The 25,628-nt window shown below is 39.3% G+C and overlaps 1 protein-coding gene across 3 annotated transcripts in view; it reads right to left on the bottom strand.

The window, feature by feature from the left end:
* Positions 1–6,260: 6,260 nt before the first annotated feature.
* Positions 6,261–25,628, bottom strand: part of LOC140499982 (adhesion G protein-coupled receptor E3-like) — a 62,830-nt gene continuing 43,462 nt past the window's right edge. For all 3 annotated transcript variants that reach the window (XM_072602090.1, XM_072602092.1, XM_072602091.1), the window contains 8 exons: positions 22,494–22,664; positions 18,655–18,852; positions 18,176–18,411; positions 13,579–13,645; positions 13,193–13,284; positions 10,800–10,968; positions 10,609–10,719; positions 6,261–9,525 (listed from right to left, as the gene is read on the bottom strand). In XM_072602090.1, the coding sequence (XP_072458191.1) occupies positions 9,517–9,525; positions 10,609–10,719; positions 10,800–10,968; positions 13,193–13,284; positions 13,579–13,645; positions 18,176–18,411; positions 18,655–18,852; positions 22,494–22,664 (1,053 nt within the window). In that variant the 3' untranslated portion in view covers positions 6,261–9,516. The remainder of the gene's footprint in view (positions 9,526–10,608; positions 10,720–10,799; positions 10,969–13,192; positions 13,285–13,578; positions 13,646–18,175; positions 18,412–18,654; positions 18,853–22,493; positions 22,665–25,628) is intronic.

Genomic DNA, 25,628 nt, shown 5'->3' with positions numbered 1-25,628 from the left:
CACTGAAGTCCTTGCTCGAGCTGAACTGCTAAGCATTCAAACTATGCTTCAGAGAGCACAACTCTGATGGGCTGGCCATGTTGTTGGAATCCAAAATGTACAGTTGCCAAGAAGGCTATTTTATGGAGAACTCACATGGGCCAGGTGATCACATTGTGGTCAGAAGAAGTGACACAAGGACACTCTCAAGAACTTTGAATTTGATTGTGCAACATGGGGGACACTGGCACAGTATCACTCAGCATGGTGTGCCGGCATCAGAAAAGGTGCTGTGCTCTGTGAGCAAAGCAGAATTGAGATAGCACAAGGAAAATGCAGGTTGTGCAAATTTGGAGTAACCAATCCAAATATTCACATGGACTATTTGTGCCCAACCTGTGGTAGAGCATTCCTAGCTCATATTGGTGTGATCAGCCAGAGTTAGACACAATGAAACTTAACTTTATTGTGGTAATGTCATTTTGGTCCTCTTTCAAGAAGGAAGGACAACAACCAACCAACCAACCAATTACCTTTTGCCTCTTTTTGTATTCCCAGTGCTTAGCACAGTACTTTGTACTTAGTAGGTGCTTAATACATGCCAATTGATTGATTTTTAGAAGCCTGATGTTTGGATCAAACTGAATGTAAAACTGTGGTTCTATTCTTTTCAATTCTCTTATTGGTGCAGTGGACCCAGCTTTTGCCTTGTTGTCATCTGGAAAAACCTCGGATTTTTTCCAGCCCTATTGTAGTTGTAGTTAGGTCTGTCTGACAAATTATCCGTCTTTGCCACACCACCATTGTGCCTGGAACTGCTTTCCTTCTAGTTTTTCCTTATCTCTATCATAGTTGGAATCGTTTATACCTTTAAGTTTTCAAGCTAGAAGTCATTGGTATATCACTGGCTGTGACTGCAGAGATTGTAAACTCTGATGGTAATTCAGGTTCTCTTGAATGAGACACCAGTGTTCTACAGAAAACCCCTGGGATTACCTGACCCTGAGCTGCCCTAATGCATGGAGTGAGGATGGTCCCAGAAAAAACTTGATGTATTGATGTGTCAGTTCCTGAGGTGTTTGGCCTAGAGGCCGATGGGCTACCCAAGTCTACTTACCTTTCGCAGGTCTTCAGAGGGCAACCAGATAAATGTATTGAGAGAAGAGACTTTCCAGAGTCAAACAAGGGTTAGGCTTTATTCAGGGTCTTAGTTACGTATCCATATGCAGGGTGAGATTCTTCCTCAGGAGAGAGGAATCCTCATCCTCCCAAGGGGCAAGGATCATACAGCAAGAGGATGGGAGTGGAAGAGGGGAGGGACCCTCTTCCCTCTAAGGGCCCCGCAGCAAGAAGAGCGGGGGGGGGGGGGGGGGGGGGGGGGGGAAGGACCCCCAAAGGGGACCCCGAAGCCAGAAGAGCCTTCAGGCTTTCCTGTCCCTACTTAAGCTCTCCCGCTGCATAGTTTGCACGTGAATACCCTGCTGCTCTCAGCCCCTAGGTAATTAACAACAGGTGTGCTCAGACCCTGGGCCAATCTCAAGGGTGGGATGCTGTCCCGAGCAAGTTTCCCACTGAGAAGAGGTGGAAATGCACGAGATAGCCCGTGTTTCATGCCTGAATCCCCAGCTGTTCCCTGGGAGGCCTCGTGAGAACTCTGAGGTTTAGAAGTCCTCACTTTTACCTGCCTGAGACTGTCCACATGAAAACTGAGCTTACACCCCAACACTGGGGCAACCCCTGTCAAAGCCATAGTGAACTTCCGGTTTCTACCTAAAGACTAAAGTACCTGAGGATCTCTAGTAGTATCCCTGGTTGCTCCTCTTCCCTGACCTTTGGAAGTGTCAGGTTTGGAAATGTCAGTCTTGGCCCAGTGAAGAATGTTGGTGGACTTTCTCCATTGTGATTGTTTTAGCTGCTGCCCTGGTAGAAGTGCCTGATATCCTGGCATATAGGTTTCCAAAGAGGATAATATCACCCCCTGGAGGACACTGGAATGATAGGTGGGTGTAGTAGCTTTGGGTGCAATTGGGGGCATTGAATAAAAATAAGGGGGCAGTGGAAGCATAAGGAAAGAAGAGAAGAAAATACTAAAAAACCATGCATACATGTTTCATCTGCAGTGTAACAGAATGAAAGTGATTGTGATTACATTATTTTCCAAATAAACACACAAAGTACAAGCTATAACCAATCAGCGGTCAAGTCCACTGATAAGATTTCACAAGCAAGAGTTGGCAGGCAAACATGTAGCATGTTCTTGGGAAGTCTAGCATGCAGGAATATGTGCATGTAATGACTTGTTTATAATACAATACTATATGGTCACATGATGCAATGTTACATCATCAAAATTTCAATGCAGGAGAAAACCCACAAAATTATAAGAAATAATTAAACTTAAGATGTGTCATTTAAAAAATGTTTTTTTTTGAGATATGTAAATTTCAAAAAAAATTAAAAAGTTAAAGAAAGTAGATTTCTAAAGTGGGCACTGAGTCATTTTATTTTCTTTTGAAAGGGGGACAGTAGGCCAAGTAAATTTGGGAAGTTTTGCAGCTAGCACATTTCCCATGCTTCCCCTTTATTTCCTTCCGTGATTCCTTGTGCATCTGTAGTTAAGCCATGTTGATCTCCACTAAACATAACAAATTTAAGGACCAATATGAAAAATAAAACCCACAGGATTGATCAGCCCATCCTTAGATGCTTCTTTAAATCCTTGCAATGAATTTCACTTACCTGAAATGTATGGTAAGCTCCACACTTAGATGTGAATCCTTACTCTTTCATACTAAGTATTAACCAATTTTAGTTAGCGTTTACACAAGAAATGCTGAAGCAGATCTGAACAATATCTATCTGTGATTGTGGTCTGTCTCTGACAGGGTCTGACAGCTGCCATTCATCATGCTGATTTCAGAATGTTAGGGGAATGTCATGAATGTCACTAACTTCACCTTAACAAGCCATAATGGATTTGCCATCCATGAATTTATCTATGATATTCTTGAAGCAACAGCATAGTCCTAAATTTCAAATTTAACTCCTCGTCAACCTATCCTACACAATCTAGTATAAGGTGGGTGTGGGAAACTTCCGAACTACTACACCCTTTTGCTGCTCATTCTCTGCCAAAAAACAGAGAGAGTGGGACTGTTAATTTAAATGAACAAGAGGAGGTAACTCACTGACTGATGAAAGAAGTTGTATGTATAGCGTTTTGATGAAAACCTGGCTTGAAGCCCCCAGAACTCTGAGGAGTCTTTTTCTACAGTAAAAAAGCAAATCAATCTTCTTGAGGTTTCTCACATACTCCAGTCCACTCCATCTTCTGTCTCCATGCCTCTGCACTGGTTGAACTGCCCTCTAGCCTGAAATATATTCTCCACTCCCCTCTATTTCTTAGTGTCACTGGAAAGCTGGGCCCCCAACCTCCTCACGCTTGAGAACTCAGTCCTTCCATTCCTTTAGAATCCTTTGTTTGCTTTCAGACTGAGCTCTGCCTTCTACAGGAGGCCTTTTATTATCTTCCCAGATGCTAGTGTTTTGTCTCTAATAATTACCTTGTAGTATATATGTAAACACACATGCATATACATATATACATGAACATATAAATATATGTGCATAGACACATGTATGCATATATGTACACACATGTATGTAATGTGTATATGTATGTATACAAAGAAATATTCTAATCAAGGTCTATGAATGTAAGATTCTAGAGAGGAATAAATGAATACCATATTAAAATATTTTTGACTTCTACATTTAATAGTATTTTATTTTTTTCCAATCACATGTAAAGATAGTTTTCACCATTCATTTTTGGAAGATTCTGAGTTCCAAATTTTTCTCCCTCTGTCCCTTGACTCCTACCTCCCTAAGACAGTAAGTAATCTGATATAGGTTTCCATACCTTGACTCACTCCTTAAAGAGGCCTATTCACTGAATGGGCATTATCTGACTCAAAATGAGGACCTGAAAAGGCCTTAGCCTAAAAGGGCCAGAATTTCCCATCACCATACTGGGACATCTCCAGTCATCCTGATGAATATCTGACGACTGACCCCAGATGGCTCTGGAGGAGAAAGTGAGGCTGGTGACCTTGCACAGCCCTCCCTCCCTCAAATCAAAGTCAATTGCAAGTCATGTCATTATTTTCCTGATGTCATGGTTCTCTTCAAAAACAAAGGACAAACACAACAAGCATGTTAAACTTATTTCCACATTAGTCATGTTGTGAAAGATGAATCAGAACAAAAGGGAAAAATCATGAGAAAGAAAAAGCAAAAAACAAAAAAAGTGAAAATAGTATTCTTCTCTCTGCATCCAGACTCCACAGTTCTTTCTCTGGGTGTAGATAACATTTTCCATCATGAGTCTTTTGGAATTGCCTTGGAACCCTGTATTGCTGAGAAGAGCTAACTCAATCATAGTTGATCATGGCACAATGTTGCTGTTACTATGTACAATGCTCTGGTTTGGCTTACTTCACTCAGCAAGAATATGTCCAAGTTTTTCTGAAATCTTTCTGCTCATCATTTCTTATAGAACAATAGTATTCCATCATATTCATATACCACAACTTGTTCAACCATTTTACAGTTGATGAGCATCCCCATAATTGCCAGTTCTTTGCCACCTCAAAAAAGCTGCTATAAACATTTTTGTACATGTGAGTCCTTTCCACTTTTTTATGATCTCTTTAAGATACAGACCTAGTAGTGGTATTGCTGGATCAAAGGATATGCACAGTTTTATAGCCCTTTGGGCATAGTTCCAAACAAATCTCCGGAATGGTTGAATCAGTTTACAACTCCACCACCAATGGATTATTGTTCCAATTTCCCCCCATCTTCTCCAACAATAAATGAATAATATAGCAGTGTTAAGAGTGAACCTTGCCCCATCCCACCAGCAGTGCTTAAGGATGACACGCTTACATATAGCCATGTTCTTTGCAGTCTCATGGATGAGAATATAAATTTGTGTCGTAAGGTGAAAGCCATACCTTTTAGGGGGTCTCAGGGGTAAAATCTCTGGACCCTAACCTACTACTGGATTTGTTACCTTATTGAACACAAACTGGGTTTGAAGGCAACTGAGATTTATGTTATTATATTTCCTCACAAATTACTAAAATTTCAACTTCTCTCTAAGTAATTATTTAATGAGTTTTGAATCCCCACCCCAGGTTATGCTAATTTTTTTATTTTTTAAAATTTAATTAATTTATTTGTTTTCAGTTTTCAACAATCACTTCTATAAATTTTAAATTTTCTCCCCTTCCTTCTCCCTTCCTTCTCTGAGATGGAAAGCAGTCTTGTGTGGGTTCTACACTTACATTCTTCTTAAACACATTCTCACATTCGTCATGTTACATAGAAGAATTAAAACGAATGAGAGAAATCATGAGAAAAACCAATAAGTTATACTAATTTGATAAACTTTTTTTTTTCATAAACTTTTTTCTCTAAGTATCAGACCCTGGTCTTATAGGCAGACAAAACATCAACACTACTGATTTTGTAATTTATTAACAGTGAAACAAACAATACAGAGAGGCATAGTGAAATATTCCAACAAAGTTATAGCTATGAGAAAGATCACAACCAGAGTTACTTGTATCTATTCGATGCAATTGTTGTCTCTTCTACAGACCCTAGAAGGACCGAATTAATTATTCAGCATTTTCAGAATGACTAGTCATGATCTCCCAAGAATTCTCCTCCAGACTCCTTCTCTGTAGGTTGTCTTCTCTGCAGAATAAGAGTTCTACATAATTCTCTCAAATCGTTTGTCATTCCTTTCATGACCTTTAAGTCAATTTCTTCTGCTTTCGTCTCACAAACAGAATAGTGGTTAACTTTCCATGGAATGATATTTATACTGTGTTAGTCTCAGTCTCTCCCAAGAATTTCAGTTCAAAATCTTTTATTGACCAAAACACAATAAAAATTCTAAGCAATAGAACAGCAAACCTTTGAAAGATTCAAACAAAAATGGAGGCTAAATAATATAATCTTAAAAATATTTGTGTCAAAGAACAAGTCACAGAAATAAAGATAATTTTATCAAATATAATTTCAACAATGAGAGAACACCAAAACTTTTGGGATCCAGTGAAAGTATTCATTAGAAGAAAATATATGTCTGTGATTACTTTCATCAATAAAAGACAAAAAAGTAGAGCAAATTAGAAAGGGAACAAATTTTGAAAATTCAATTAAACAAAAATGGAAATTCTAAAAATCAAAGGAGATAAAATTGAAAATCCAGTGAATCGATAAAGAAAACTAAGAGATACAGTTCTTTTTTTTGGAAAAAAACAAGCAAACTTACAAAATGGATGGACTACTAACTAAGTAGATAAAAATAAGAGGAAAACCAAATTATTATTACTTAAAAATGAAAAAAAATTCACAACAGATGGAGAGGAAATGAAGTAGATAGAAATTCTTTTGCTCAGTATATGCCAACAAAACTGATAATTTAAATGAAATGAATGAATATTTATAAAATACAAAAGAATAAGATTAACAAAACAAGAAATAGAGAATAAAAACAACCCATTCTGAGATAAAAAATTTAAATAGTTCAAAAATGAACTCCTAAAGGGAAAAAAACTCAAGGCATAGATGGACTTACAAGTGGTCTATCAAAATGTTTGAAGAAAGATTAAATTCAATATCATACAAATTGTTTGCACGTATACATACACAGGGGAGAGAGAGAGAGAGAGAGAGAGAGAGAGAGAGAGAGAGAGAGAGAGAGAGAGAGAGAGAGAGAGAGAGAAGGGATCCTATCAAATTCCTCGTATGCGAAAAATATGGTTCTAATATCTAAATCCTAAAGAAAGAGGAGGAAGAAAATGACAAGCAGGTCTCTAATGAGTATTGAGACAAAAATATTAAATAAAAAAACAGCAAAGAGTCTACAGTAGCATATTAAAAATTATACACCATTATCAGGTTGGGTTTATACCAGAAATGCAAGTTTGGTTTGATGTTACAAAAACCATAAACAGCAGACTGTGTTAAAAATAAAAATAGTAAAAACGTGATTTCAGTAGATGAAATGAGAAGCATGGAAAGAACTATATATACTGGTGCAGCGTGAAGTAAGCAAAGCCAAGGAAACAACAGATACAGCAACTACAATGGAAATGGAAAGGCAACCACAAAACAATCAACAGGGAATATTACAGTATTGCAAAGAACAAGCATGATTCCAAAGAAGAGATCTGAGAAGATGTTGAAATCTTTGAGGGTTTCTCTCTACTCCTTTCAATATCTGGGAGGTCCATGGATGTGACACATTGTCCATATTTCAGACTTTTTCTGTGTATCAGTTTTGTTGATTTTTCTCTTCTTTTTAAAATATATCATTTGTTATATGACTTGGTTCTCTGGGACAGGGAAATGGGAGAGATACTGGGAGAAATTTTGGCAATGTAAAAAGGAGATATCAGTTTTATACACACATGTGTATATTTGTATGAAAAAGTTTTAGAGAAATACAATGCAAATTTACATTAAATAATAAAAAACTATAGAAATGTATAAAATAGTATCTTTTTACAACCAAGAGCTGGTGCTATATAATGCTAGAGAACTTTCCAATATCAAGCATAATACATGTAAGGGAATTGCCAACCCTCAGCTCTCTTGGACAGTGTACACCAATCATGGTTCAGGTAATCTGAGGGGAGATTGGTAAGGCATGAACAAGATGGCACTGGGAGGAAGGGTTGTGCCCCTGTTCACCACCAGATACTTCCTGAAACGTGGCTGGAAAGCAGTAGCAAAACTTGCTTAAACTAATTTAATCTTGCTTGTGTTGCTTACGTAACTAAGGTGTACATGATACTATATAAGTGCCTGAGCTAGTTTGAATAAACGGAGTTGCCTTACATCTTTGCCTCCCGCCTCATCTGTTACTCACAGCGAGCTCCTTCAGGGTCAACAGGCCCTGCTGGTCAGATAAACCTGTTGGCTCGGGGTGAATGGCCCTGATAAATCCCGTTCAAATACATATGACAGGTAATTTCTTCCTTGCTCCTCTTATTTGTTTAATTAAGCTTATGCTTACCCTTTGTGTCTAAATCATGGATCCATTTTGACCTTATCTTGGAATATGGTGTGAGGTGTTGGTCTATGCCTAGTTTCTGCTAAACTGCCTTTCATTTTTCCCAGAAATTTTTGTTAAATAAAGAGACTTTTGCTCCCAAAACTTGGATCTTTGGGTTAGTACTTGTATTGTGTAACCTAATCTATTCCACTGATCCACCACTCTGATTCTTAGCCAATACTAGATTGTTTTGATGATGACCACTCTGAAATATAGTTTGAAATCTGGTATTACTAGGTCGTCTTTCTTCACATTTTTTTCATTGATTCCATTGACATTCTTAACCAGGCCTGCCCAGCTTTCAGCTACCAGCAGCTTAGAAAGTCCCTTGGCCACTTGCAGCATGCCAAAGGATTTCCTCTACACATGAAGGATGTTTTCTCTATATTTTTTTGCAGACTGCCTGAAATCCTTTGGTAAGTGGAAAAGTTGTGCAGGCCTGTTCTTAAACTTTTGTTCTCTTAGATGAATTTTGCTATTATTTTTTCTAGATTTATAATATAATTCTTCAGCAGCTCGATTGGTATGGCACCGAATAAGTAAATTAATGAAGGTAGAATTATCATTTTTGTTATATTGGCTCAACTTCTCCACAAGCAATTAACATTGCTCCAATTGCTTAGATCTGTCTTTATTTGTGTAAAAAGTGTTTTCTAATTATGTTCTTATAGTTCCTGGACTTTTCTGGGCAGTTGGGCTCCCATTTTATATTGTTTGATATTATTTCAAATGGAATTTCTCTTTCTTCTCTTCTTGCTATGTGTTGTTGCTAACATATGGAAATACTGATGATTTATGTGGACTTATTTTATAGCCTATAACTTTACTAAAGTTTGCTTCAACTTGTTTTTTTAGTTGATTTTGATTGTCTAGACTTGTGAAAATGTTAACAATGCAGATTAAACTTAAAAAATGTTTCCAGCAGACTTTTTAAACTCCCCCCCATCCAAATCTGATTGTTAAACACTTACCAGCATACCCCTCTTTACACTCCCAATTGGTTCCTGTGACATGAAGAACCAAGCTATGAGACTGAGAAGACACAGCTGGATAAGTAGGAGAATTAAGAAAAAGCAGGGTCATAAAAACCCAGAGATAAGAGATCATCCAGAAGGACTGCAGTGTTGAGTCAGGGTTGATGCTTGGCAAGAAATGAGTGTAATCCTTGTGACTCGGCTGCCTCCTCCCTTGGCCCTTCTCTCATTGGTGAGTTCTCCGCAGAATCTTCAATTTGAGGAAAAGCACAAACGGGCTTTATCTCTTCCTTAAATTGACCAAAATATTCTTGACTTTTCTTTGCCTATTTCTTCATGAAGCCAGGCTGATGGTTGTCCAGAAGTTCTATATCAACTTCCCTGCCCATAGGGACTGGGAAGTTTTTTATTTTTGATACTTTTCTCCTAGTTTTCCTGGAAGAGATAACCAAAAAACAGAGATGGAGGAGTGTATGCACATATTTAGGGAGAAGAGCCTAAAGCTGAGAGAATGACTAGTCCTCTGGTTTCAGCTAGTCAGACTGTGAGCATGAATGAAATGACCCACAGACAGAAGAGCATCAGGAATCCTCTTGTCTAGCCCTGGTTTAATAGAAGGAGAATATCTAAAATAAGAGAGAGTTAGATGGCACAGTTGATAAAGCACTGGAAAACGAGACCTAGGTTCGTATCTGTCCTCAGACGCTAACTGTGTGACCCTGGGCAAGGCACTTAACTCTATCTGCAGTAGTTTCTCATCTGTGATTGTTCCATTGTGTCTGACACTTTGTGACCCCATTTGGGGGTTTTCTTGGCAAAGATACTGGAGTAATTTGCCATTTCCTTCTCAGATGAGGAAACCGAGGCATACAAGGTTAAGTGACTTGCCCAGGGTAGCACAGCTAGTGTCTGAGGCCAGATTTGAACTCACGAAGATGAGTCTTCCTTATTCCAAGCCTGGCACTCTGTCTACTGTGCCACCCTACAATGGAGATTTTAAGACTCACAAAGTCCTATGCGAACCTTAAAGTGTGATATAAATTCTAGTCGTTATTATTATTTTTGCAAAGCAACTGGGGTTAAGACTTGTCCAGGGTCACACAGCTAGTATGTGTCAAGTGTCTGAGGTGAACTGATGTCTCCCTGATTCCAGGGTCAGTGCTCTATCCACTGCACCACCCAGCTGTCCCTATTCATTATTATTATTGGGCATGGAAATGTAACTGAGGATTCCAGGCATGATGGTGCTTTCCCCGGAAGCTTTTTTTTTTTTTTTTTTTTTTAAATCTCTACTCAGGATAGCAGAGGCAAGGAAGAGAGAAAATGCTGCCTTAACAGAGCATAATGCACTTTAGGAAATACGGAGCTATTAACAGAGACCATATCAGGGTCAAACCAGTCAATGACCCAGTGATCCTGACCTTAGAGCATCCTATGATAAGACAGAGAGAATGCCGTGGATTAAGTAGCAAAGGCCTCATGATGAGCAGGTATTAAAAGGGCAGTGGATTTTCTTACTGTGTGGGTCTGGGTGGAACCAGAGGCAACCTTGCTTGAGAGCATAAGGGACTCAGATCCAGATTGTGTTTGCTTGATTGTCATGAACCATTTTTTGTACTGTTGCTGAACCTGGAAAGTCAAAGGAGTCTCTGGGTTAGTTCACTGTGAGCAAGGCGGGGAGGAGAAGGAGAAGTGAAAAGGGAACTCACCTGATGATTGAGGAGACAGTACACCAGGAAAATAAAGACTCCCTGCAAGCTGTTGATGATAGTGAAGAGATAAGCCATGATCCCAGCAGCTGGGCCAATCTGCAGAACGCCCAGACACCAGGTGCAGCCCAGGATGCACAACTGAGCCAGGGCTTTAAATGTCAGCATCCTAAATAGGAGAGCAAGGCAAGAATCTGGTATGTGTTCTGAGAACATCTGCCTCTCAGTCCCCTTGGCAGCAATCCCAGTTTCTGCTTGAGTCTTAGGATAAGTTTCCTAGATTAAGTTCCATAGACATAAATTCTTCAGGCTAAATCCTCAGACAGACTGAGATTTAGTCTTCACTCTCAATGGTCATTAGATGGTGCCATAGTGCGTAGAGTACTAGGCCTGGAGTCAGGAAGACTAGACTCATCTTTGTGAATTTAAATCTGGTCTCAAACATTTCCTAGTTGTGTGGTCCTAAGCAAGTCACTTAACCCTATTTGCCTCAGTTTTCTCATCGGTAAAAGTGGGCTGGAGGAAGAAATGGCAAACCTCTCTAGTATTTTGGCAATAAAACTTCAAAAGGGGTCATAGAGAATTGGAAATGACTGAAAAATAACAGGGTTTTTCTTATACAAGTGGGCCTGAGCAATGTCATCCTGGAACAGCGTTCTCTGCCCTGAGTAGGAATTGACTCAGAGCAATGCAGAATGTCTCATGTAAATCTTAGTCAAGCATCTTGCAAAAGCCTGACTTCTCCTTAATAAATATCTATGGATCTGTCTGTCATTCATTTGATATATTTTGAATGGTTTGCAAAATGATCATATAAACTATTTTTTCAGTAGAAAAAAATTTGTCTACCTGTTGCTCAAGTCTGGAGACTCTGATTTAAATCAAGTCAAGTCTCCAGAGCCATAATGAAGGCAGGAAGACTAGAGTTCTATTTCAGGGTACTAGAGCCAAATGCAGTTCATCAACAGCTTAGAAATAATAGAGCTTAGCTCTTAGTTGGCAAGAATAATTGGTAAGAATAGAAAACTACCAGATGCTACATGATATAGCAGATAGAGTGCTGGGCCTGAAATCAGAAAGACTTGAGTTCAAAACTGACTCTAGATACTTTCAAGCTGTGTGACTTTGGGCCAGTCACTTAACCTCCATCTGCCTCAGTTTTCCCAACTATAAAATGAAGATAATAATGACACCTAGCTCATAGAGTTGGTGTGAGGGCCAAATGAGATAACATTTGTTAAGCTCTTAACAAAGTACCTGACACATAGTAGGTGCTTGATAAATTCTTGTTTTCTTCTTTGTTTCTTCCCCCCTGGCAGCTACATCCCCTTAGAAGCTTGTCAGCCTGGTCTACTCTTTTCCCACTCCTTTGACTTGTCAAAAGTGCTAGAGTGCTACATGCCTTGATTTTGTTTTTTATAGACCCAAGTAGGGAGCAGCATTTGGGAGTCTCAGTGCTATGTTTGCTTACCTTTTGAATTTTTGTTGTAAATGAACATAAATGAAAAGTGAGTGTTTTCCTATTTTTTTGTCGTATAAAACTAGAGTAGAAATAAAGAGCTTAAGGGATAAATAAAATGTCAACTATCTTTGTAAATTTTCTTAGCATTTAAACTAGAATGAGATGAAATATGAGCTGAATTTTGATAATTTATGAAATGTTATAAGACAGCTAGGTGCCACAGTGGATAGTACAGGCCTGGAGCTAGGAAGACTCATCTTCCTGAGTTCAAATCTAGCCTCAGATACTTACTAGCTATGGACCCTGGGCAAGTCATTTAACCCTGTTTGCCTCAGTTTTCTCAAATGTAAAATGACGTGGAGGAAATGGCAGAGCTCTCCAATATCTTTGCAGAGAAAATCCCAAATGGGCTCACAAAAAGTCAGGCACGATTGAAAAACAAATAACAAAAATATAATATATGCAAATAAGAGTCCTACCCCCCCCCCCCCAAAGAACCCTGGAAAAAGCCTAGAAGAACTTGGGCCAAGGAAAAGGATAAAATTTTATTCTCTAACTTCCCTGCCATGCCATCAGTGATGGGATTAAATGCCTCCTTTTATGAAGATCCAACTCCATTGCTCCATATGGGATGAGCACCATCATCTTTATTTTGACATCTTTACATAGTCAATACAATGTTGATTTAGAGTCAGAGTGGCTCTGGTTGAATCCTCTTCCCATTATTTAGTCTCTGTGGCCCTGGGCAAGTCATTTATTCTCTTTGGTCTTAATTTCCTCACTTCTAAAAGAGGGGGTTTGGACTACATGTCCTATAATGTCCCTATGAGTCTGCGAGGTGCATTTAGATATGACATTGAACCCAACCAGGGTACATGGCTTTGACTTTCAGAGATTGCCCAGGGATGAAGGATCTTTTACTTTATCTCACCTTGTGTCCTGGATAGTGGACACCTCACTGTTGAGGGAGGAAAGTTTGCTGTGCAAAATCCAAAGGACCAGAAGAATAAAAATGAAGTTTACCTGTGGGTACAATACAAAATTCATTTATCCAAGGAACCTGGAACCTGAGCCCCATCTTGGTCATCTACTTCCAAACCTGGTTGCTCTGAGTTTGGATTAGCACTGAATTGTGCACATGTATGCAAGCACACATACATGCTTATATGTACGTTTATACATGTCTACACGACCACTGCTACCACTTGACCACCAAGGATCATTGGTTCTTGCTCCTGACACCTTTCTCAGCTCCTCTAGCCTCTTGGGGATCTCTCTGTCCAGTGACTAGAATTACATTGTAATGTGTTCACTTACACTGAATATAGTACAGACTGGTCCAAGGAAAGCCCAGAGAAATCCCTTATTCGTCTGGATCCAGCAGCTAAGACAAAGAAGGAAGAACAATTGATAAGCTCTGGTGGCTGAGCATATAAGCATTTCTGGGTATAAAATCTTTCTTAATCTGGGATGAGATAGAAATTTCCTCAACTTGGTCAGAGAACATTGAGTGATGTGAAAGGAATCCTGGCCTGGGTTGTCAGGTATACCTACTGATGCAGACAAAAACCAATTAACTATCTGTGGTCTGATGTTGTGCTGCAGACCCTGTGTACATATCCGTACTCTCCTGAGACTCAGTTTTTTCATCTGTAAAATGGGGATAATAATATCAGTAGTAGAAACCTCATAGGGTTGTGAAGTTCAAATGAGATGATTCATGGAAAGTCTTTTACAAACTTGAAAGTGCTACACAAATGCCAGTAATGTAAACATATATTTGTTCCTATGATTTTGTCACTGTGGGAGCTACTGGTGTGGAAACTCCTTCTAACAGCACAGATCATAATCTGCTTCTAATTTATACTGAGTTTGTATAGACTTGGAGTCAGTAAAACCTGAATTCAAACACTGCCTTGGACATATACTAAGTGGATGTTCCTGCACCAGTCAGTTGGTTGTTGTCCTTTGTTCTTAAAGAAGACCAAAATGACACCACTATGCCAGAGTCAAGTTTCAGTGTGTCCAACTGTGGCTGATCAGACCAATAGGAGCTTGCAATGTTTTACTACAGGTCAGGCACAAATAGTCCATGTGAACATTAGGGGTGGATTCTCTAAATTTGTGCATCTTGCATTTCTTTAGAACTATTTCAATTCTGGTTTGCTGATAGAGCCCAGCACTTTCTCTGAAGTGGGCATGCTGTGCTGCATGGTCCTGTGCCAGTGTCCCCCATGTCACACAATCAATTCCAAAGTTCCTAAGAGAGACCTTAAGGGTGTCCATGTATCACTTCTTCTGACCACTATGTGAGTTCTTCACACTTAACCTCTCAACTTGCATTTAGGCATCTGTAAAATGGGGATGATATTAACAGTCACCTCAAAGGGCGATTGTGGGGCTCAAATGAAATAGTACATGTGAAGCAACTTTCTAACTTTAATTTGTTCTAGAAATGGTAGTTATTTTTATTGTGAGATTCAAATAAGATAATCTATACAAAGTGATTTGCAGACCTTAAAGTGTTACATAAGTGATAGCTATTATTAATTAATTATTGTTGTTGTCTTAGGGAGTTGCCTGAGGCCAGAGAGAGGTAACTTGTCCGTAGTTATGGGGTTGGTAAATGACAGATTTTGAGTGCAAGTCTTCCTGACTCAAAGTCCAGCATTCCATCCACTAGGCAATGTTGCTCCTGGATCTGGGAGATTGATGATGGTGGTTAAAATGCTATAGCAAAGCTGGATGGTGATCACAGATGTGCACAGAGCAAGGGTCTGTTTAGAACCTAGGATTTCATTGGTATAGAGAAGTCTCAAGTGAGGACATTCCCTTGCACATGGCAGATTGAACCTTCTTGTGAAATGATGCTTGTCAAGAGTTGCTTAGGACACCATGAAGTTTAATGACTCGCCTAGGGACAGAGAGTCAGTCTGTGTCAGGCAGGACTCAAATTTAGATTTTTCTGGCTTCAAGGTCAGCTCTCTATCCACTCTGCAAGATTCTTCTGTGTATAACAAAGAGAAGAATTTGGATGAAGTTGATGAGAATACTGACCATCTCTCCCTGGTCTACTTTTCTATTGTTTTTCTGGATCAAATTCTTTTATAACTGAGGCAAGAAGGATCTCAGGAATAAGTAAGTCCAAACTCTAAATTAGTTATCAATAACAGAAGGCTTTGATATATTACGCAGGCATAAGAGTAAAAAGGGAAAGACCTAATCTTGGACCAAGGGCACTCTTCCTGGCTTTTGTTAATTAGATGTGGTAGTTTTAATTAAAGAACTGTCAGCCTGTTTCCATAAGGGAAACAGTTTCCTTCTCCTTCTTTTCTGATCTCCTTCCCTTTCTTATGTGTTATTTGGCTTTACAGGTTACAGGGAATACCGTCCCATGCAAGTCTTAAGCAGTAAGTGTTTTGCTATCCAAATCGTCTTTGATTGCTGTGTTCCTTTCACTTTAGCCCGCTGTGGGGTCTTGCACAGGGAATTCTCCACCTCCTCGCATCTGCCCCTTGACTGTCTTGAGTCATAGCAAATTTCCCAAACTTGAAGGGAAACAGGGCTACTATACCCTAGCAGAGTAAGCACAGATGGCTTGGCTGGTCATGAAGGAAAGAGTCAAGTAGATAATAGTAAGGAGCAATATCTGATAGAGAGACATTGATACAAACAGGGCAACATGCTTGAGACCAGCGGGTCTAATAGAGCAGATACACCATGCCCACTGAGCCCAAGTAGGCACCACCAAACCAGTAAAGAGCAGGCCCAGTATGTGCCCAGAAGAGTCATCAGACCCAGAGAAGAGCACGCCAAGAGAGAGAAACTTGATAACATCACCAAAAGATATCCAGGATCCTGTAGCATTGGAGGTGTCAGTTCCTTCCACTGCTCAGCATATGTTCTTTACTGGTGGAAAATCCCATTTTCTGTAGGAAGCCTTTCTCAACCCCTCTCAATTCTAGCACCTTTGTTCTGTTAATTATTTCCTATTTATCCTGTGTATATAGCCTGCTTTGTATATATTTGTTTGCATATAAGCTCCTTGAGGGTAAGGACTGTCTTTGCCTCTTTTTGTACTCTCAGTGCTTACCACAGTGCCTGGTAGGAAGTAAGTGCTTAATAAAGGTTTATTGATTGATTCCCATGCCAAATCACTCTTCAGACTGATGACACATACATTTGTATGACGCTGTGCCCTTTATTTATAGGGCAAAAGTGCTATTTTAAATCTTCTTCCAATGTTCCTTTATTAACTGTGTTTGCTTTGACTTCATTGTGTCCTCTGGCTGACTAGAGAAAAAGTAAAGATTGATGGAGTTTGTGAGCTATCTTTTTGAACAGATAAGGACCCGAGGACTGCCTTGAAGTTGTGACTACTATTTTTAGGACCTCCTGTGTGAGTGAGGGGTGCCACAGGTGTTATTTCTAGTTGTGTGTATATATTTTTATTATGTGTCATTATGCATTATATACATATGCACTTATTTATATATTCATATACATATGTTTATGCATATAAAATATACATATGTTTATGCATATAAAATCCCAGATTTGTGATAACTGGCCTTCTGCTATGTTCTCGCTAACAAGTAATTCTATGTTTGACCACCTGCCTGTGTACTGGAAAGTTTCTACCCAATATTGTCTTGGTAGGTGAAATGTATTGCCTACATTTGGGCAAGGAATGCAAAGGAATACAAAGCCCTCCTGATCATAATAGAGTTAGCAAATGTCATGTAATAATCAATAGCAAGCAATGAGCACAATGCTCTTGTGCTTAATAAGTCAGTCTAGACCACCTGCTGATTGATTCCCCCTAAGATTCCCCTTCCATTCAGTCCCTGTGAATCTGTCCAGCAATAATAGTTAAGAGACCCAAAGTTCTGGACTCTCATCCAGGGTACACATCCTGTGCTGCCACTAGGATAGAAGGATGAGGAACAGCCTTCTTGCTTGCCTGTGAGTGATAAACAACCTTACTCATGATCCTTTAAGCACTTTCTCAGTATCCTACCCACAATACTTACTGTACTTAACATAGCATACTCTCCACCATTCGGACCCTAAGAAGACTTTTCAGTTGCTTAAATTGCTGAGCTCAGGTCTATATACAGAGAAACTGTTCCTCTGGATCAGAATTTCTTTCTCATTTTTATACTGATCTTTACTCCTGTTGATAAATTAGGCAAACCACTTTATGCTTCAAAAAAAACTTTTTAAAATTGTAGCCCATAAGATCCTACATGAAAATCTGAGGCTTCTTCCATAAGAACAGTCTATTAAAAGCATCCGCACCCGCATGGAAGTACAATTGGTAGTGATAAGGTGTGTGATAGGGTGGTTTTATAACCCAGTTACCTTTGAAGCTTTCCTCAGATTTTACTATTAAAGTTTAAAGATCTGTGGGCCAAAGACAACCATAGGAACTGCTTTAAAGTTTAGTCAGGAAGCTTCTAGCTTGATATTCAATTCAATTCAATTTGATTTATTTGATTCAATAAGTGTTTGTTAATAACCTCCATGGGCAGCTAGGTGGTGCAGGGAATAGAGTGCCGGGCCTGGAGTCAGGAAGACATCTTCCTGAGTTGAAATCTGGCCTCAGACACTTGCTGTTTGTGTGACTCTGGGCAAGTCCCTTCATCCTGTTTGCCTCAGTTTCCTCATCTGTAAGAGGAGTTGGAGAAGGAAATGCCAAACCACTCCAGTATCTTTGCCAAGAAAACCCTCAAATCGGGGTCACAGAGAATCAGATACAACTGAAAACAACTCAACAACAAAATTAGTCTACATGTTCAAGACACTGTGCTAGGCACTGGGAACGCAGAGACAATTGATCCTCTCTTCCCATATAGTGTTCTAGCACCTTCAGTTGGGGGGCAGCACTCAGGTATGAATAAGCTCTACTTACTGGGAAGGAGATCCATAAAGGTGTGCTCTTGACAGTGCAGAAATAGCCACAATCACAGCTGGAATTCCATAGCCCAGAGGATACATGACCTTCTTCATGGATTGGCTTACTCTGGTGTAATTGACAACCATCAGGTTCCGGGCAGTTAGAAAGAGATGCAGGCCTTCCAGCAGCATCCAGGTGAAAGAGGCCAGGTAGAAATAATGTAATAAACCTGCAATAATGGAACATAGCCGCTGCAGGGCAGGGATATAGCATTAGAAGAGCTTTTGGGCCCGGAAGGAAGTCCTTGAAGAATCTCCCTTACACAATACCCTCCCTCAGGGTCCAGAGCCATTGGGAAAAATAAAAGAGAGAATGGGACATTGCAATGTCACAGGTAACAAGAATTCCAACATCTACTAGCTGCTCCCATTTCCGGGCATGTGTATCTGGAATGGGGGCAGTCAGGGACCAATATTTTGGGGTGCCATTAATACCTGATTCTTGGTTTGTTTAATTCCTGTGAGGAAGATGAGATCGGCAAGGAAGAGGCAAAGCGAGAGCTGTAGGTGAAGGGAGGTGCTGGTGCCCTGGATGGCTCGGCACAGGAGGAAGGTGAGGGCAGCCAGAAAGAGACACAGCAGGGAGAGGCTCAGCCCCACGTAAGTGATCACTGTCAGCACACTGTCCTCCGCCTATGGCCCAACAAAGGAGAAATTCTTTGGTTTTGGAGCTGGAGAGGCATTGTGCCCATCTCATAATAAATACTTAATAAGTACTTGTTGGCTTTACTTGACTTTGGTGTAAGGGAAAGGAAAAGTCCATCAACTTGCATGCCTGAATTTGGATTGTGGCTTAGTCACTTATGAGCTGTATGACTATCAACAAGTTATTAACTTTGCTGAGCTTTGGTTTCATCATCTTTAAAATGAGAATTTCCAATACAACATGACTGAGAAGTAGTCATCTGAACTCTGAAGACCTTTAATGACTAAGAGAGTCTTCTCTTTCCTTTGCTCTTGATAACCAAGCCTCACTAAGTCTTGTCAATTCAATCTCATATACTTCTGACCCTATCATCTCTATTCCCATCTACACCTGGTTCTGGTCCCAGTCCAACTGCCTAGATGGAGGCAATAGCCCAAGTTTTCTTCATCCTTAAAAATATCCTTAACATATCTCACCATCCCTCCTTTTCTGAGTCATACTCCTTGAAAAAGTCGCCTATAGTTATTCTTTACTTATTCTCCTTTCAATCTCTTCTAAAGCCCCTGCAATCTAACTTTGGACCTCATGAATCAAATGAGATGGCCTTCTCCAAAGTGATTTAGTTGCTAAATCTGTTGGCCTTTGTATAATGTTGATCCTTCTTAACCTTTTTACAGCATTTGACACAGCTGAGCATCCTCTGTTATAGACTCTTCCCTCTCTAAGTTGTCATGATAGTGTTTACTTTTAGTTCCCCTCTGGTGCGTTGGCCTATTGCTTCTCATTCTCCTCTGCCATATCATCACCCATGTCATGTCTCTAATCATGGTTGCCCCCAAGGTCCTGTCTTGGATCCCTTTCTCTTCTGTCTCTACACTATTACATGGTGACCTGTCATATCTATACAGATGACTCCCAGATCTGTATATCCAGCCCTAGTTTCCCCTGAGCCGCAATCCTGCATACCCAGTCATGTATGGGGCTTCTTGAATTGGATATCCTTTAGGTATCTCAAACTCAAGATGTCCAAAACAGAACTCATTATATTTCCTTCAAATTCACCTCTCTTCTGAGTTTCAATATTATTTTTGAGAGAACCACCTTCCAGCTCCCTAGGTTTACAACATTGGTGTCATCCTTGGCTCCTCCTCTTTCAACCCAAATCTGTCATTTTGACCTTACTGACTGGTAACATCCACCTTTCTTTCTCCACCTCCCAGCTGTCATTCAATTCCTCAAAATCTGCCTGGATGATTGCATTGGCCTTCTAACTGGACTGTCTGACTCAGTTTTCTCCACTTCAATCTGTCTTCCACATGGCTGTTTAAGTGATTTTCCTAGTGCGTTAGCAGTGACATCTGCCTACCATAAGAAGTCAATGCTCTTCATAATCTGACTCCATCCTCTCTTTCTAGCCTTATTACACATCACTCCACACTCCAGCCAAACATGTTCTTGGATTGGCTCATCTTTGGTCCTTGGCACTGGCTGTCTCTCCCCACTCACTTCATGCCTTCATCCCACTCCTTCTTTTTGATTTCCCTATTTTGTTTTAAGACTCAGCTCAAATAGAACTTTGTGCACCTGCCAATGCCTCCCCCTCCTCCAATTGCCCATGCTTTGTATGTGTCTTTTATATGTTAAAATGTAAAGTTCCTGAAGGCAAGAGATATTTTATTTGGAGCACAGTGACTGGGACTTAATCAATGCATCTGGATTTGATTGACTGATTGATTGAATAACCTATATCCAGATTGCACTAGCGATGTTTAAGTAAGAGTTTGATGAACATTTCCTGGCAACGTTGTTGATGGGATTCTTTCAGAAGTGTAGGTAGGACTACAATGAGATGGTCTCATTTGACTCTAAGTTTCTATGATTCTAGGATATGATCCTGGAGTCTTGAGGTCCTTGCTAGCAGAATTTTAACTAGAGTGGGGCAAATGGGACTTTGACCTAGGATACCAACATTGATGTGTGTTTCCTTCCTGGTGTGTGTGTGTGTGTGTGTGTGTGTGTGTGTGAGTGTGGCATTTCTGCCACAAGGCTACTCTGCTCATTTTGCTTGTGAGACTTTATGGAGGAGCAAATACCCTTTTCACGCCCTGCACTGTGACATCTTTGAGAGCAGTGACTAATTTCCCCCTCACCCCCTTTCTTTGTATCTCCAGCACTTCTAACAGTAGCACACAGTAAGTACTTCATAAATGCTGACTGATCCTATGGCCCTGCTTTGAACTACTGAACTCTTCTTCCAGTTCAACAGAGTTTGCTCCAAGAACAGTTTTAACTAGATACAACTACAACAACAGGAAATATCTGGAAGTCTGTGTTATGTCAGAAAGGCTTTGCAGTGACTCAGCAATAGACCATTTTTTCCTGTTGTCTAAGTACTAGTCTTACTAAAGGAAGATAGTACAACCCATGTTTAGTAACTAGGTAATGAATCTTTTCCATCACAGCAACTAACAAAAGCTATCCGTTAAGGTATAAAGGAGTTATAATCTTCATTGGTGCAGCATGATGAAAAGAGCATTCGATCTAGTGTCAGAAGATCTGGGTTCAAATTCACCCTCTGATACTTACTACATGTATGAATTTGGCTGAGTCACTGAACCTCCTCAGGTCTCAGTTTCCTCACCTGTATAATGAGGAGGTTGGACTAAAGTATCCCTAAGGTTCCATGTAGTTCTAAGATTGATTTTATGATTTCCATAGTTGATGTCAGATCCTTGAAGAACTCAAGAATGAGTAAATAAGGTGAGCTGGCCAGTAGCCATGTCTGTAACAAGTTTAGAGCAGAGATTCTTAACTTTTTTGTGTATCATGAAGCCCTTTGGCAGTCTGGTGAAGTCTATGAACCCCTTTTCAGAATGGTGATTTATTGCCTGCGTTCATGATGGAAAGAAATGCTAAATTTTAGTTAGAGGGCAGAAAATAATGATGTGTTTTTTTTCCTCATCCAAGTTCATGGACCCACAAAACCTGTCCTCTACAGCAGGTTAAGAATGCCTGGTTTTGTTTGAAAAAGAGAACTGGGGTGAAACCTCTGAAAAAATGGGATGTTTGGAAAATAAGATCTAGAGAAAAGTGATTGAAATTTTATGCTTCAGCCTGGAAAAAAGAAGACAGAGGAGTAATTTAATAATTTTTACAGGAAGTAGAGAAAGGACATTTACATTCTCCCAGTAGAATGAATATAAATTCCTTAAAAGGAGGGAGTGTTTCATATTTGTCCTTGTATCTTCAGCAATTAGAATAGAGACTGGTACTTAATAAAGACTTGTTGACTGAATCAAAATACACAGAGGATAGTGATCAGCCATCCTTAATCTAGGAAGACAGGAGAAAATAATACGCAGACTGGGAAATTCAGTTTGGTTAAACACACAGTGGGAATGATTGAGGTTGGCATAAATTATTTAGGAAACCCATGGCATCACCTTCACTTAAGAAACATGGACATTTTTCACTTGTTAGAAATAGTTTTATCTGAGGGTTACCTGGCAACAGAGGAAAAGAACCCATGCATGACCTCACTCTCCATGGACTTTTCCTAAGAGTCCATGATTCTGCCTCCAGCAAATTTATTGGGAGGCTTTAGTTTGAATGGGCATGATATACACACCTGTGAGTTAAGAGCCATCAGGACAGCAAAGGTAGACGTGTGGTTGCAGTTGCATCTGGTGTGTGTTTCACTGAAATTGTGGAGTTTGCAGCCATCTTCAGACCAGCTACCTCCCTCCTCTTTCAGCGCTTTCCAGTAGACGCAGAGAGGTGTTTCTTCGGCCTTCTTTTTCTAGAACAGAGTGAGATGATTTCACTTCATTGATTCTGATTTGACAAATATTTTCAAGATGCCATATGACATTAAAAGAAGCTGATTTGAATCTATCAACCTTGAACCAACTTTATGTGTAGTCCTTGGTCCTTTTGGTCATCTCTTCCTTTTCCTCCTCCTCCATCATTGTCATCACCACCACCACCACCACCATCATCATCATTGATATGAAGTCTTTTGCTACTTGTCTTATGGGAAATGGGATTGGGTGAGTGGGACAGCTTGGTCTTAGCTATGTATCACTAGTTTTGTTTGATTTCTAATTTTTGATTACTTATTGTATGGTTCTTCCACTAGAATTCTTCTCTCATATCTTATCAGGTGTAGAGTTGACTGTGGATAATAAATATGCAGAAAGAGGAGCATGAGCTCTGGTGGGTCCAATCAAGTTAAAAAAACCTTTTGAGTATGGGCTCCATATGGTAAATGGAAGAAACAATGAACCAGTAACAAAGCAGTAGTGAAGGACACTGATATCCACACTATGTGAAGAGAACATGAGGAAGTTTAATAAGTTATTGGATGGAGCCTCTATAGTAAGTTTATGAGAGGACACAGATGAGAATCATACAGCATGGCCAGGAATTGAAAGTTTATTTCCATTGTTGAAAGGACTACCCACATCAAGGAGATCTTAGATTCATTGTGGGTGTTGGCATATGGCTTATTTCATATGGTGTGTTTCAAAAAATCTCTTGATAAAGTCTTATAAGCATTGAACCAAGTTTGTGCATAGTTCCTGGCCCACTTGGTCAGCAAAGTAGGTTTTTAACCTTTTAATAACAACAAATATTGGTTTGAACTCTTTTACTACTTGACATGTGGGGACCTGGGATGGGGTGAATGAGATAGCTCCCCTTAGCAGTGTATAATAGATTTTGATTGATTTCTAATTTTTGGTTTCTTATTGCCTGCTTCTTCCACCAGAGTCCTTTTCTCATCCTTCATCAGGGTGTGGAATAACAAATACGCAGAAGAAAGATCATGAGGTCCAAGTAAGTTTTTTTTTTTTTTTTAAATTTTGAATATGGGCTCCTTGGGAGATTGTGTGTCTATTGTGGGAGTACCAAAATGGCTCCATTGGGAAAAACTCACCATTAGCCACTTGACCATTAGAGGATGAATTGTTTTGGCCAACATTAGGTCAGGAAGATTGATAAAATGAAACCGTATTTGTTAAGTACTCTGCAAACCTTAAAGCAACTACAATTATTATTTATTAAGGTATGGTGAAGCATGTGTGAAGGATATATGTGTGCAGGATGTACAGGGATAGATGAAGACATGAGCCTTTGGGAGAATTTGCTTGGTATTAACAGAAAGATCCCAGTCTGGTCCATTCAAGGTGTACTTTAGAGACAACAGAGAATTCATTTTTCGTCCCCTACATCCTTATGGTATCTGTGAGGCTTCAAATATAATATCTTTAGAAGACACACTTTATTATTCCTGTTTCTAATTTCATTCTGTGCTTTATACAAATAAAGTATTTAATAACAGGCATTTAATAACATGATTTCATCTTGGGATATTATGATTTCATTAGTATGGGAAGCTCCTTTCCCAGACAAAGTTCATCTCTGACTTCATAGATAAATCCCAGGTTGTTTCCTTTGGCAGAAAGAGGTGTTTTGGTCACACAGTTATATCTGAGCCTTTCTTGTCTCTAAACCCAGTATTCTCTTCACTATGCCATGCTCCCCCTATCACTTTAATGGAGCAATGACCACATAAACCCTCTGTGATTCATTCTTTATGTTATGTTATCATATTTTTCTTTTTCTAAGTATTTTGTTTTTAGCAATTATATGTAAAATTTTTTTAACATTTGCTTTCTAAAACTTTTGAGTTCCAAATTCTCTCCCTCACTCCCCTTTCTCTATCCTTATTGAACAGGCAAGCAATTTGATAGAGGTTATGCATATACAGTCATGCAAAACATATTTCCATTTTAGTCCAATTGTGAAAGAAAACAGACCAAAAGAATCCCCAAGAAAAATAAAGCTAAAAGAAAGTATGCTTTGATCTGCTTTCAGGCTTCATCAGTTCTTTCTCTGGAGGTGGATAACATTTTTTATCATGTGTCCTTCAGAATTATCTTAGATCATTGTATTGTTAAGAATAGTTAAGTCATTCATAGTTGATTATTATACAATATTGTGGTGATGTATATTTGTTTCTCCTGGTTCTACTCACTTCACTTTGCATCAATTCATGTCTTTACAGGTTATTTCTTCTCATCATTTCTCAAAGCACAATAGTATTCCATTGCAATGAACACTGAGCAAATTGTTCAGCCATTCCCCTCCTGATGGACATCTCTTCAATTTGCAATTTTTTTTGCCACCACAAAAAGAGTTGCTCTAAGTATTTTTGTATCCATAGGTCCTTTTCTTTTTAAAAAAATCTCTTTGGTATACAGACCAAGTAGTGCTAGTGCTGGTTCAGGGTATGCAGAAATTTTCCCATTTGCTCTCCAGAATGGTTAGATCAGTTCACAACTCTACCAACATTGCATTATTGTTCCAGTTTTTCCACATTTGCTTCAACATTTGTCATTTTTCTTTTCTTTCCTATTAGCCAATCTGATAGGTGTGAGGTGATACCTCAGGGTTGTTTTAATTTACATTCTCTAATCAATAGTGATTTACAGCATTTTTAGATGACTACACATAGCTTTGACTTCTTCATCTGAAAACTGTCTATTCATATTCTTTGGCTGTTTATCAACTGGGGAAAGACTTTCTTATAAATATGACTCTGCTCTCTATATATTTGAGAAATGAGACCTTTATCAGAGGAACTTGCTGTAAAATTCCTTCCTTTCCCCAGTTTTTTGATTTCCTTCTAATCTTGGCTGCATTGATTTTATTTGTGCAAACCTTTTTAAATTTAATGTAACAAAAATTATCCATTTTGTAT

The sequence above is a fragment of the Notamacropus eugenii genome, chromosome 4 (assembly GCF_028372415.1).
Source record: "Notamacropus eugenii isolate mMacEug1 chromosome 4, mMacEug1.pri_v2, whole genome shotgun sequence".
Lineage (NCBI taxonomy): Eukaryota > Metazoa > Chordata > Mammalia > Diprotodontia > Macropodidae > Notamacropus > Notamacropus eugenii.
This window is presented reverse-complemented; position numbering and strand designations above follow the sequence as displayed.